The sequence below is a fragment of the Pygocentrus nattereri genome, chromosome 18 (assembly GCF_015220715.1).
Source record: "Pygocentrus nattereri isolate fPygNat1 chromosome 18, fPygNat1.pri, whole genome shotgun sequence".
Classification (NCBI taxonomy): Eukaryota; Metazoa; Chordata; class Actinopteri; order Characiformes; family Serrasalmidae; genus Pygocentrus; species Pygocentrus nattereri.
Window position 1 is genome coordinate 36,502,080 of NC_051228.1, and position 14,079 is coordinate 36,516,158.

Sequence of the window (14,079 nt, forward strand, 5' to 3'; positions counted from 1 at the left end):
GAACAATTATTCAAGTACTTGTTCAGAAGTATCAAGTATTCAACGCTTGCAAAATGCTGTACTGGGCCAGCTCCAGTTATCCGTACAACGTCAGGCAAAAAACGTTCATATTGGTCTGGCCCTACTTTACAATCTTAAAGATGATGAGAAAATATCCAGTAAGTTCAACTGTTAGGTTTTCTGGTTTTCTGTTAATCTTCTGTTCGCACACTGCATCAAACACGCCTATGAAGACGGATGAGGCTATGAAGCTCAAGCACACATAAACTTGTGCTTGCATGCACATGGCCGAGAGCATTAACACACTCACAAACACCCACACACACACACACACACACACGCTTTGGATACACTTTAAAAAGATGCATGAGCACGATGAAACGGTTGGGGAACTTCTTACGTTCAGCATACACATTCAGGCTTCAATAAATTGTGCTGATGGCCGTGGAGCAGCAGCATTTCACACCCTGCATCACGCATCCGAGGGCACGCGCGGCCACATCTAACAGGATTAATTCCCCCAGACGGCCTGCGTATTCCCGCTAGCGCCACACACACCCCACCACCCCACCCCAGGCCACACAGCGAGGCTCAACACCTCAGCAAACTCACCGAGCTCCCACTGTCCTCTAACACCCTGCAACTGGGGTTGTGTTATTGTTTGAACGCTGCCCTGTGAGCAGGCTGGGTGATAAACTGTCTGGTGTGGGCATCACACCATGATATTCATTTTCAGCTTTAGCCATATTTATTGGACCGACAGCACGGTATTCTGCAGAACAGCATCGTTCCAGTTTCGGAAAGTTTATTTTGCGCACTTTTCACACGACTGTTCCCTTATTTCATATACATTTAAACTTAAAACTTAAAAGTAGGTTTCCTTTGTTAAAATCTTGGTTTTAATGACTGGTTAACATTAAGTGACCCTTATTAGTCCCACAATGGGGAAATTTCACCTCTGCATTTAACTCATCTGTGAAGTGAAACACCACATACACACTAGTGAGCACGCACACACTAGGGGGCAGTGAGCACACTTGCCCGGAGCGGTGGGCTGCCCAATCCACAGCGCCCGGGGAGCAGTTGAGGGTTAGGTGTCTTGCTCAAGGACACCTCAGTCATGTGCCGTCAGCTGTGGGGATTGAACCGGTGACCTTCTGGTCACGAGGCTGGTTCCCTAACCTCCAGCCCACGACTGCCCCCATTTACAATACCATGCGATGTTCCCTTTGGTAATAATTTTAAGGGCTTATATCCTATGTTGTTGTTTCTTTTCCCATTTTATTTTCTCTGACTGGGATGCATTTAAAATGTTTGTTGTTTCATGTACCAACAACAGTCATACTTCATTTCCACATAACCATTCTCCAACCTCTCTTTATACCTTAGAATTAGAAGGATCCTTTTACTGTTACTCTGTCTTTAAGACTGATATATGTAAATGGCTGCTATTCTGGCTGGCTTGTCCTGTATTGCACTGAAATACGCCTCATAGCACGGTTTGGCAAAATGCGCCTCTTTTACTGCCCTGTTGCAGCTCCAAATGTGTAAGTTCTGCTGATCGTTATAACACACAGTTCTAACACAGTTTTCACAATAAATGGTCTAAAACGCTGGAGTTAATGCATAACTTCTGATTCGCCCCTGAAGCCTGACGTTTGGGCCATAGACTGTTGGTCACACAGCAACGCAGACAACAATCTTGCCTAGCTAGTAGTTAACAAACAGGGAAAGAGAAAGAATTAAGACAAATATGGATAATCTGGAGATGACTGGATTCATCTGCATTCATACACACTCAGCTTGCTGAAGTGGCTTCTTGTTTGAATTTACCATTCCACTTTAAATAGTGGTAAATCGTGATGCCTCAGGCACCACTTAATTTGGAATGTGAAAATTCAAGTAAGAAGCTGGCGAATGAGAAGCGACTTCAGCCTCAAACAAAGTCGAATGGTATCAATTTTGAGAAAAGTTTCTTGCCAGAGATGTGAGAAAAGCAGCTGAGCTAAAGCTTGAAGCAGAGCAAAGTAAGTCTGTGCTTTTATTATATTTAATCTTCTATTTTAGCCAATACTAGCACATCAGCACAAACTGAGATATTTACAGCCAAGATGGTAAAGTGGACATAAAATGTGGCTCCCAAGGTAGTTTGTTGAAAAGACAAAACTGCTCTTCTTAAGGTCCCTGAAAACCCCTGCCTTATAACTTTCATGAGAATGGGTAGTTAGCAATGTTTACATACTAAATCAAGCATTTTTATTTAAAATAAGAGAAGATTATTCAGTTTCCCATGATTAAGGAAAGAAAATCAGAACAGTCCAGTTAAAACAAGCAAACAATCAAAACTTTATAAATGCTAACTTAAATATCTTCTGATACTGTAAAAATAAATGAGATATAATACATTTTTTACAGTATCAGATATATATCATATATATAAAAACACTGCAGTCTATGCTCAATTTAAGCAATAGAAGACAAGAGTGAGTGTGTTATCACAGCCGTGATGTTATTGGTGATAACTCCCTCCTCGAGTGTCTCTACTGCTTTAATACAGCAGTTAAATAAATACAGTAAGAAATGAATAAACTGGCCGTGAACGCGGCTTTAATATGTTTTAATGTTCAGTTCCTTCCTCCTAATTATAGCTCCTTAACGAGCAGCTTGGTGCTACGTCAGAGTAACGAGCTCCGCCCACTCAGCCGGCCGGGGGTTCTCCAGCTCCCCACAGACCGACTTTGGGAATTTAGTGTCGTCTCGTCTTCAGAGTCGGACCAAATCGGCTGTCGGTTTGTGGCAGAGTAAGAAGTGAAAAACACTAAAATGGCTTGAGCGCCTCCTACAGCTGTCAAAGTCGTTGCTTAGCAACGGCGTCTCAGCGGCGTGATGCAGTGTTTGTGAAAAACCTGTGATGTTACGGTGAAGTAACAGCAGTAACAGAAGTCACTACAACACCGTGGTACAATGTAACAACATCACCCAACCCGACCTGAACTTTATCGACTTTAGGTTCACTGAACTTGCTTTCAGTTTGTGATCGCGCTGTTCAAGACTACATGTTCTATGCACAGTACAAACTGTAGCTCGACAGCCTGAAGGCGACTGTGAAAGGGCATCTCTCAGCACTACATATGAGGACACAAATCATGTGAAGCGAGTCTTGGCCTGAGCTGTGTGATAGGTGTTTTGTTTGTTGTGTGCACCAGAAAGAAAAAACGCTTCTGTGTGAACGTGTCTGTAAGCATCTCCCTGCAAGTGGAGAGAGAGAGAGAGAGAGAGAGAGAGAGAGAGAGAGAGAGAGAGAGTGCAGAAGGTCTACACGAAGACTCTGTTTGTTCAGGAAGCCTATGCAGCCATTAAGTCAATGAAGGATAACATCCAACAAATTAGCCATGAAATAGAAGCATTACAAATATCACTGCCACGCTGCCATCCTTGCTCACTGGAGGCAAAAAGCAGAGATATGACATTTATATGTAAGCATTTGTATAATAGATGCTAATAATGCTGGTTTTTTAGTTAGCCCGGGGTAGCAGCATACTTATTGGCAAAAGCCCTGAGATATTAATGGAAATAGTAGATGAGCGTACGAGGGGGTCCTTTAGGTCTGTTCTACCGGCATTTAAATGCCCAGATAAAATAAATAATGCATTGTTTTTCCTCTTTTTTCAGCACAGAGCTAACTGAGGTTCATAGAGGAACCTTGAAGAATAACATTTTAGACAGTGAGCACATTTCAGAGCATGGGCACAGCTTTTTTAAGAAGCAGGCACACGTTACCAAGACAATAGATTAATAGGCAAACGTTATCAGGGCAATAGTTAAATGGTTGAGATGTAAACAAAAGTCAATGAGAGTGGTTAGATGTGAAATGCTCAAAGAAACTGGTCAGTTGTTCAACACTTAGCAGTTAACACCTCTGAAAGCAGCACTACAAAGTTACTACATCAACCCTTGTGTGGTGTTCAGGTCTGTGGGACCCGTTTTCAATGTGCACTACATAAAAAATGATGATTTATTATTATTTCAGCCTCAGATTCTTGGTCGTTGCTCATTTTCTGTGAAGAACAGATAAAATGACCCATTTTCAGGGTCTTCACTCTGTCCAACCCCCACACATTTATATTATACTCCTACATGGCCTGCTGTTAGTGAGGCTGCTGACTGGCTACAGCTGCTAAAGGAGAACCCTACGCTGGACACTTCTAATATGTTAAACATCTGGCATTTTTAAATGAATTGTTATGGCTGTATTGATTTACACACCAATAATGTGGTGGGTCCACCTGTTCATGTACAAATATGAACATCACACAAGCGTTAAACGGTTATCTGTAAGTGGCCTGATGCTTGAGACATTCTTCAATGATAGTTAAAAGACAAGGTTTGGGCTTAAAACATATGTTTAACCCCTTAAAATCCCAAGCTTATTGCATACTAAGAGTTATTATTCAGTATTAATGTGGACAGCAGTGCAAACTGATTGAGCTCTTCTTAGGTTATAGAGGTGTGCAACAAAATTTTGGGTTAAAATACAGACAAAGGCGTACATGCTGGGACTTGTACGGCAAAACAGTCCACAAAGTAAACCTATTTATCACTAGTTTACCATCAACAACACTGTATAGGAAAACTCAGAAGACATACATCGGACGACTGGATCGTTCTGGGTAGTAAATAAAAGAGCAGTGGAATTCTGTTTTTGAACTAAAAGGTGGCTGGCGGATTTACTGCTGCTCTCTGCTCTAGAGGCAGAGTTGCCTTTAGGCTTCTTGATGGAGTATTAAGCCATAATGTGGCAGGTTATTGGCTTCAGCACCGCTTTGGACACAAATCTGTTACATGTTGCACCGAGCTGGGTTCCCATTAGACAGGCATCAGACGCAGTGGTCTAGACAAATCAACAATTCTTGATTTAACGCTCTTGGCAGAGTTCATCATGATTAGTTTTGCTGAATCAAAAAACATCACATTTTCCCCAAAATGATTAATACATATTGTGTGATATTTTTCCAGTGCGTCAGATAGAAAGGCTCTAATTATCCTGCCAGGCCAGACCAGCTCATCCGCCAATGCTTGTTTGGCAAGTTAGGGGCCTTGAAAAAAGAGCTATTGAACTAAGCATGCTCAAGAAACTTTCAGAAGCTTGGTTGTTATGGGAAAGAAATACAAAATAAACCAATGCCTTTTTTATATATTTCAGGTCTGTGTTTATTTAGGGCGGCACGGTAGCGTGGCGGGTAGCCTTACAGCAAGAAGGGCCTGGGTTCGATTCCCCGACCGGGCGACCGGGGTCCTCTCTGTGTGGAGTTTGCATGTTCTCCCCGTGTCTGCGTGGGTTTCCTCCGGGTGCAGTCATGCAGTCAGGCCAATTGGACATGCTACATTGCCCCTGGGTGTGAGTGACTGTCTGTGTCTGTCTGTCTGCCCTGTGATGGACTGGCGACCTGTCCAGGGTGTAACCTGCCTTCCGCCCGAAGACTGCTGGGATAGGCTCCAGCACCCCCCGCGACCCTGACGGAGAAGCGGCTTAGGAAATAGGTGGATGTATTTATTTAAAGAAATGACTGAGTCTTTCCTATACAGACTCTGTAGACAATTAGACAATACGCTTTAAGCTAATGGTTTTTTATTTAGCACAGCCATAAGGAGGTGCTCCTCTTGCTTTCTGATCATGCTTTCTCTCGTGATTTAGTAATGTGTAGGTATGAGATGAGAATACTAAGCATAACAAGACAAGCACAACTGCTAAACTATGTAATGCCTGCACTTTTCGTGCCCGTAAATTTGAAATCATTATGATTCCTTCACCTCTATACGAAGTACATGATATTTTAATACGACTTCCAGCCAAATAAATGCCTGCCTGTCACTGACCAATAAATGTACGTCAGCTTTAGTTGTGAAATGACAACAGTGAGTACTAAAGCATTTCACTAAAAACCGATCGCACTTTTTCCACTACATCTGTAAACCTACATCTAAACAGTGATGTGTTAAGTAAAAATACACCTACCTGTGTTCCTCAATTTAACATATGTCTATGTTACTTTTAGCAAATTCTGTGGTAAAGGCAAAACCAAGGCCCGATCCCATTTCAAACCGTCGCCCCTGCAACTCAGCCCTACCCCTCTGTTTTGCTCATTCACGTCTAGGTGTAGGGTGTCCTGATTCTTGTTGAGATAGAGGGGTGGGGTGAAGTGCTGGGGCTACATGACCCTCCAAACGGAGGTTTTTCAGAGACTCCAGACAGAGAGAGATGAGAAAAGAAGAAAAACAGGCAAGACGGCTGAACGAGAGACCAAAGAAACCCACAAATGTGAGAATTAAACTGTTAAAAATGACGATAATCACTGTTTTATCTCAGTTTAATGTGGTTTCAGTGAATTTTGGCCGTTTTTCTTCATAACAAGCATAAAAAATCACTAACAGCATGATAACGTCTCGGTAGATATCTAGCTAACTTTCCCGTTCCACCACAAATAGTCCAGCAGTTCTGACGCCTGAAGCGCCAGAATGTAACATCTGCTCCATTTAAGGTGGAACGGGAAAATGTGAACGAGAATCTGGTGAATATCCGACTTCAGCTTCATATCAGAATTGGGGGGGGGGGGGGGGGGGGGGTGATAATAAATAATTGCCCCCCTCTTTGAAGGCGTATGACCCCTAAATGTAACTAAAGCCCAGCAGTGAGGAGCTGAACTTTCCCCTCCTCTGCTGTCCCTGCAGATGGGCAGGGTCGCCTACAGAGCGGCGCTAGTAGCCGTTAATGAAGTGAGTTCCAAGGGGTTAAGTTGACATATGAAAACAAAGGGTAGGGGTAAAAAGAAGAAATGGGATTGGGCCCCTTTGCTTTTATGTTGAAAGTAACACAAAATGCATTGATCCTTAACTGAACACCGTGATATGTACAGTAAAGGACACCGTGTGTTGTTTTTATCACATCTCTATATTTTTCATAGCGCTTAAAGATGAATTATTTTTACATCGAAATCACAATTTGAAAGAGTGCAACTTTCAAATCACAAGACCTGCAATTTTTTCTTTTATAATCTTGATATGTTGCGAGTATCAAATGAAGGAACGTTAACCTAATAACAGGTTAAAGGGGCTACTGAACTGCTTTTAGACCAGCTCAACTTATCAGAAGCAGCCAAACATCCATGTGCTGTGACAGCACAACCACACCTGACAGGCTGCTGTGTTATTTGACTTCGACATTGTGTTGAAATTAACTAGGATTTTGTGTTAAGCCTGCAAGCTTCAAACCACCAAAAGTTTACTCAGGTCTTCTCAGCCCAAAAAAGCCCATACCTCTCAATACACAGAGAATCATCACAATATCAGAAAAATCACAGTTCAATTTTTTCCCTGATTTTTCATACAGGATTTGAGTTTAATGAACACTGAGGCACTTTCATCCTAATAACAAATGGCAATGTGCCCAAGAGGTCAACATCTCGCAGTTCTCAACGTCCTCTATTAAATATGTTATATAGAATGCTCTGCCCATGCCGTGACCTGTGAGACACGTCGGCTTCGCCAACGCCTCAAGAAGTACGGCGACGAGACCAGGAATGGTGATGGTTTGCCGCTGTTCTTGATCATTTTTAAAGTCATAGGTGCTGAGTCAACAGTTGAACAGGCTCATTCACAGTTAAACTGAATCAAATTCTACACTCAGCCCTCAAACAAGCTGAAAAACTGTCCGAAAAGGTGACGGGTTGCTCAGAGAGGAAAGACACAGCTGGGGCAAAACTAGGCCATAAGCAATATGTCAGCCTCTCGGTTTCAGATGAAGTCCAGTCTTTTGGAGAAGAGGGTCAAATCAAGCCTTGGCTAGGAAAGAGGATTAATGTAGGTTGTTAAAACTGCTTTAGGGATTTACAGGACGGTGGATGCAGGCAGGCAGGCACTGGCGGTCATCAGCCACTGTACTGTCAAGGGGCTTTTCTCAAACACAGCACAAGGAGGCTGTCCACAGATGACCAAAGTGTGGCCACAGCAAAGGACATGCACAGGGGTTGGCAACGCAGCGGTCACGTTGTGGTATCCTCCTCTACAGTAAAGTAAAGCTCTGCTGATCCTTCAACACAGTTTAACAGCAAATGGTCTTAAACGCTGGAGTTATTGTAGAACTGCTGATTCACCCTTTAACCCTGAAGATCAGCGCAGACGACTGGTCACCATAGCAACACAGACAACAGTCTCGCCCAGCTAGTAACTAAAGAAACGGCAAAGAGAGAGATTTAGGACGAACATCGATCATTTGGAGATGAATGGACTGCATCTGTGATCACTCCAGCTGGTTTCCTGATCCGTTTAATTTGAAGTCAGATTCTCATTCGCCAGCATCTTGCTCGAATTTTCATGTCCCACCTTAAAGGGCGCAACAGTTAGCTAGGACGGGCAAATTCAAGCAGGAAGCTGACAAATGAGAAGCTGACTCGAGCCATAGAGAGACATTTTTATAAGAAACTGTTCTACTTTTGAGGAAAAGTTTCCTGCTGGAGATGCGAGAAAAGCAGCTATAGCTGAGCTGCAGCTTAAAGCAGAGCAAAGTAAGTCTGTGTTTTTGTTTATGCTGTATTTCCAGCCTGTACTGGGACAATGTTGGATGGTGAAACGTTACTTAAATAAAATGAAATGTTGTGGCTCCCAAGGTGGAAAGTTTTTTGTTGAAACTTTGTTGGATCTTCTTAACATTTGGGTTGCGACCCCTGGAGGAGTAACTACACAGCACCTGTGGCTCTAGCTCACAGGAACGGCAAGTCTTCACTGGTATCGTGGCCAATAAATGGGTTTTAACAGTGTCAGAATAGCACCTGTCTTGATTTTCTTAAAGGGCTCAAAACATGGAGACCAAACCTTCTGAGCTTTTTCTTGATTAAATAAAAGTTTTTTTATTCAGATCTGTATCTTTATATACACACCTTGGTAAATTTTTGACAGATGGAAAATAAGAAATGTTATAAATCCATTGTTTGTAGCTTTTCAATTTTATTTGAATCCCACTATAATATTATATATATATATATATATATATATATATATATATATTTCTTTACCTTTTGTTGTTGTTGTTTACTTTTTGTTTAGTTTTAGTTTGTTTTTATTAGTTTCTTGGACATAGGAATCGTGAAACTGACCTATTGCTCTTTTTGTTTACATTTGTTGAACTGTATTAAATATGCACAAATCAATGCAAAAATAAAATAAAAATAAATAACTAAATAAAAGAGTTTCAAACCATTCACTACCCAGTCCATACAGTACATGTAGTCACTGTCAGAACAAAACCTCCGATCTCCAAAAAGATAAAAACATTCTTTAGTGGAAGTGTGGAATGTAGAAATAATTCAATCCAAGTCATTTTGGAGCATTTCTATTGGACCATTTAATCACACACAGTGTAAAGAGCAGCTAGTGATTTCAAATGTCAAAAAATGAAAAACGACAAAAATGGAGATACCAGGTTTTGTCCTGACAACAGCGACAGACTGAAATTGAGCTCTTATTTATTTCATTCTTATTTATTTGATGTCAACAAACAATTTTTAAATACGTCTCTTTAGCCTTCAGCAGTTTAGCCCCGAGCATCCACACTGACCTTATAAGGAGTGTTTCAGCACAAACTGCTGAGCACAATATAGGGGAGCCAATCAGTACAGAGGTCATTTACATACAGTCTTAAAGGAACAGTAGCAAAAACAGCCTGTTTCATTCCAATGTTCTGGTCCTTATGTGCCTGCATGTCTGACCTGGTCTCAACACGACGGATTCGACTAATCAGATTTCAAATTACAGCTACAGTTACAGAGAGGAAAACACAGGGCTGGTTCAGGACCGGCACTGTGAACAACTGAGCTATGAATTATGGTAGATACATAAATGAATTGTAAGTAGGCCACAAAATGTACTGCATGAGCCTCTTAAAAGCAGCTGTGCAGTACAATAAAGATATACCAGCGTACTACACAAAGTTTTCAGGAGAGTTTTAAAATCCATGATCTACTACCCTCTCCGTTAAAACAACGAGCATGTGCACCTTACTTTAACCCTTGTGTGGTGTTGGTGTGTGCGTTACTCAGTGGTCTGGTGCACCCACCACATTGTTTTTAAAATCAACACAGCCATAACAATTTATCTAAAAATACCAGATGTTAACCAGCGTTGGGTTCTCCTTTAGCAGCTGTAGCCAGTCAGCAGCCTGTCCATGTTGTCCACCCTCACACACACACATATATACACAAAGGCCCAATCCCATTTCTTCTTTTTACTCCTATCCCTTGTTTTCGAGTGTCACCCTAACCCCTTGGAACTGAGTTAAAGGGGGCAGTGGTTGAGATCTTCCCCCTGAAATGAGACCCTCAGATAAAAAGATCTGTAGGCGACCCTGCCCATCTGCAGGGACAGCAGAGGAGGGGAAAGTCCAGCTCCTCACTGCTGGGCTTTAGTTACATTTAGGGAGCATACGCCTTCAAAGAGGGGGGCAGTTATTTATTATCACCCACCACTAATTCTTCAGTGATATGAAGCTGAAGTCAGAGATTCTCCAGATTATTTCTTGAATTATACATTAAACTGGTTATAAAGTGGTTATGAATGAAGAACATTCTCACACGTGTGGGTGTCTTTGGTCTCTCGCGCAGACGTCTTTCCGGTTTTTCTTATATTCTGAAAAACCTCCGTTTGGAGGGGCATGTAGCCTCAACACTTCACCCCACCCCTCTATCTCAACAAGAATCAGGACACCCTACACCTAGACGTGAACACGCAAAACAGAGGGTCAAGGGCTGAGTGATAGGGGTGAGGGGTGAAATGGGATTGGGCCAAAGAGAGAGAGAGAGAGAGAGAGAGAGAGACAGACAGACAGACAGAGAGAGATACACACACACACACACACACACACACACACACACTATGTAGGAGGAGAACCGAGTGAAGGACACAGCACCTCCACACTTTTACTCCCCGCAGGTTCAGCCCAGCACCACATGTACAATATAAACGTGTGGGGGGTGAACAGAGTGAAGACCCTGAAAATGGGTTATTTTAGATGTTCTTCACTGAAAATGAGCAAAGACCAAGAATCTGAGGCTGAAATGATAATAAATCACATCATCATCAGAACGAGAGTGGCACAGAGTCTACGAGAACGAGAGACAGAGAGAGAGAGAGAGAGAGAGAGAGAGACAGAGAGACAGAGAGAGAGAGAGAGAGAGAGAGAGAGAGACAAAGAAAGAGAGAGAAACAGAGAGAGAAACAGAGAGAGACAGAGAGACACAAGAGAGAGAGAGAAAGAGAAAGAGAAAAAGAGAGAGAGAGAGAAAGAGAGAGAGAGAAACAGAGAGAGAGACAGAGAGAGAGACACAAGAGAGAGAGAGCGAAAGAGAGAGAGAAAAAGAGAAAGAGAGAGAAAGAGAGAGAGGGAGAGAGAAACAGAGAAAGAGCAAGAGACAGAGAGATAGAAACAGAGAGAGAGATAGGGAGAGAGAAAGAGAGAGAGAGACAGAGAGAGAAAGAGAGAGAGAGACAGAGAGAGACACAGAGAGAGAGAGATAAAGAGAGAGACAGAAAGAGACAGAGAGAGAGACAGAGAAAGAGAGAGAAAGAGAGAGACAGAGAAAGAGAGACAGAGACAAAGAGTGGGATAGAGAGAGACAGAGAGAGAGATACACAAAGAGACAGACAGAGAGACAGAGACAGAGAGAGAGATAGACAGAGTGAGACAGATAGAGAGACAGAGAGAGAGACAGACAGAGAGAGAGAGACAGACAGAGTGAGACAGATAGAGAGACAGAGAGAGAGACAGACAGAGAGAGAGAGACAGACAGACAGACAGACAGACAGAGAGAGAGACAGAGACGGAGACACAGAGACAGAGAGACAGAGACAGACAGAGAGAGAGAGAGACAGAGAGAGAGACAGAGAGAGAGAGACAGAGAGAGAGACAGAGAGAGAGAGACAGAGAGACAGACAGACAGACAGACAGACAGAGAGAGAGACAGAGAGAGAGACAGACAGTGTAATGGACTCTATTAAGATTTACTACAAAGCAATCGGAGCCGTTTCTCCTGTAGCTCCTGCGGCTGTGAGGGAAACTCACCTATTCGGAGAACCTGCTGCTCGCCGAGCTTCAACTTTGCCATCACGAAGAAAAGCAGCAGAAAGAGGCGCTCTCGGCTCTCCATGGCTCCGTAATCCAAACCTGCGGACAACTTCACGCCACAGACACCTCCACGTCCGTCCGCTTCCCGCCCTTCTCTCCGCGCCCCGCGTGCGTAATTGGACACATTATTCGAGGCGCGAGGCTCTGATCCGCTCAAACACAGCTCACCACCGGCGCCCGCGGCCCGTTCGACCTTCGCTCTTCATTTCGTCCGAGAGAGCCCACCGAGAAAAGCCCACCGACCGACCCCTCGGAGCCCACCGCCGCGCTCGAGCTACTTGTGGCGCCGCGCGCGCGCGCAGGAGTGGAGGAGAGCGCGCGCCCAGTCAAGCGGATTATGGTGAGGGACTTATTTATTTATTTCCTCTCCGCCCTCTCGCTCTTCTCTAAAAGCCTGACCAGCGGTTGCATCATTTCTGACGGTCTCCTCGTCTGTCTCACTTCAAACAGCTTCACCGTGACGGCCGCCGATAATGGGAGGTCCTACCTGCCGCAGGAGAGGGACGCCAGCGCAGCCACCTTCACCTGAGACTGCCCTGACCGCACTGAGTGACCAGTCACACGAACGCTGGGCTTCAGAGCGAAATTAGTTCAGTTCAGTTACCAGAGCAACTCGCGCTGAAGTTCCTGCGCGTCCAGCAGGACACTGGAAACGCCTGGAGGGGCTTAGGGTGAGAGACAGGACGCAACCGTGAGTGTGGGTTGGACAAGGGCGCCATCTGCTGGACAAATATTTGAACTGCATGTATATAAAAGTATGGTCACTACTTTATTGTCCCGAGACCCAGAAGAATGAAGAACAGCTTCTATCTTGCCTTCTGTCTATTTTTCCAAAAGTCTTCACTCACCCATCCACATCATTGAATCCAGGTGTTCCAGTCACTTCCATGGCCACAGGTGTATAAAGCCGAGCCCCTAGGCCTGCAGACTGCTTCTACAGACATTAGTGAAAGAATGGGTCGCTCTCAGGAGCTCAGTGAATTCCAGCGTGGTACCGTGATCGGACGCCACCTGTGCAGCAAGTCCAGTCGTGAAGTTTCCTCACTACTAAATATTCCACAGTCCACTGTCAGTGGGATTATAACAAAGTGGAAGCGATTGGGAACGACAGCAACTCAGCCACGAAGTGGTCAGCCACGTAAAATGACAGAGCGGTCAGCGGATGCTGAGGGGCATAGTGCGCAGAGGTCATCGACCTTCTGCAGAGTCAATCACTACAGACCTCCAAACTCCATGTGGCCTTCAGATCAGCTCAAGAACAGCATAGAGAGCTTCATGGAATGGGTTTCCATGGCCGAGCAGCTGCATCCAAGCCTTACATCACCAAGCGCAATACAAAGCGTGGAATGCAGTGGAGTAAAGCGCCGCCACTGGACTCTAGAGCAGTGGAGACGAGTTCTCTGGAGTGACCAGTCACGCTTCTCCATCTGGAAATCCGATGGATGAGTCTGGGTTTGGCGGTTGCCAGGAGACGGTACTTGTCTGACTGCATTGTGCCGAGTGTAAAGTTTGGTGGAGGGGGGATCATGGTGTGGGGTTGTTTTTCAGGAGTTGGGCTCTGCCCCTTTGTTCCAGTGAAAGGAACTCTTAAAGCTTCAGCATCAAGAGACTTTGGACAATTTCCTGCTCTCAACTTTGTGGGAACAGTTTGGGGACGGCCCCTTTCTGTTCCAACATGACTGCGCACCAGTGCACAAAGCAGGTCCATAAAGACATGGATGAGCCAGTTTGGTGTGGAAGAACTTGACTGGCCTGCACAGAGTCCTGACCTCAACCCCATAGAACACCTTTGGGATGAATTAGAGCGGAGACTGTGAGCCAGGCCTTCTCGTCCAACATCAGTGTCTGACCTCACAAATGTGCTTCTGGAAGAACGGTCAAAAATCTAACCCTCGTGGAAAGCCTTC

At 44.2% G+C, this 14,079-nt stretch overlaps 1 protein-coding gene across 5 annotated transcripts in view; it reads right to left on the bottom strand.

Moving 5' to 3' along the window:
• The window catches only part of grik1a (glutamate receptor, ionotropic, kainate 1a), an 87,375-nt gene extending 74,577 nt beyond the window's left edge, over nucleotides 1-12,798 (bottom strand). For all 5 annotated transcript variants that reach the window (XM_017691426.2, XM_037546959.1, XM_017691422.2 and 2 more), the window contains exon 1: nucleotides 12,110-12,798. In XM_017691426.2, coding sequence (XP_017546915.1) covers nucleotides 12,110-12,194 — 85 coding nt within the window. In that variant the 5' untranslated portion in view covers nucleotides 12,195-12,798. The remainder of the gene's footprint in view (nucleotides 1-12,109) is intronic.
• Between the last annotated feature and the right edge of the window lie 1,281 nt (nucleotides 12,799-14,079).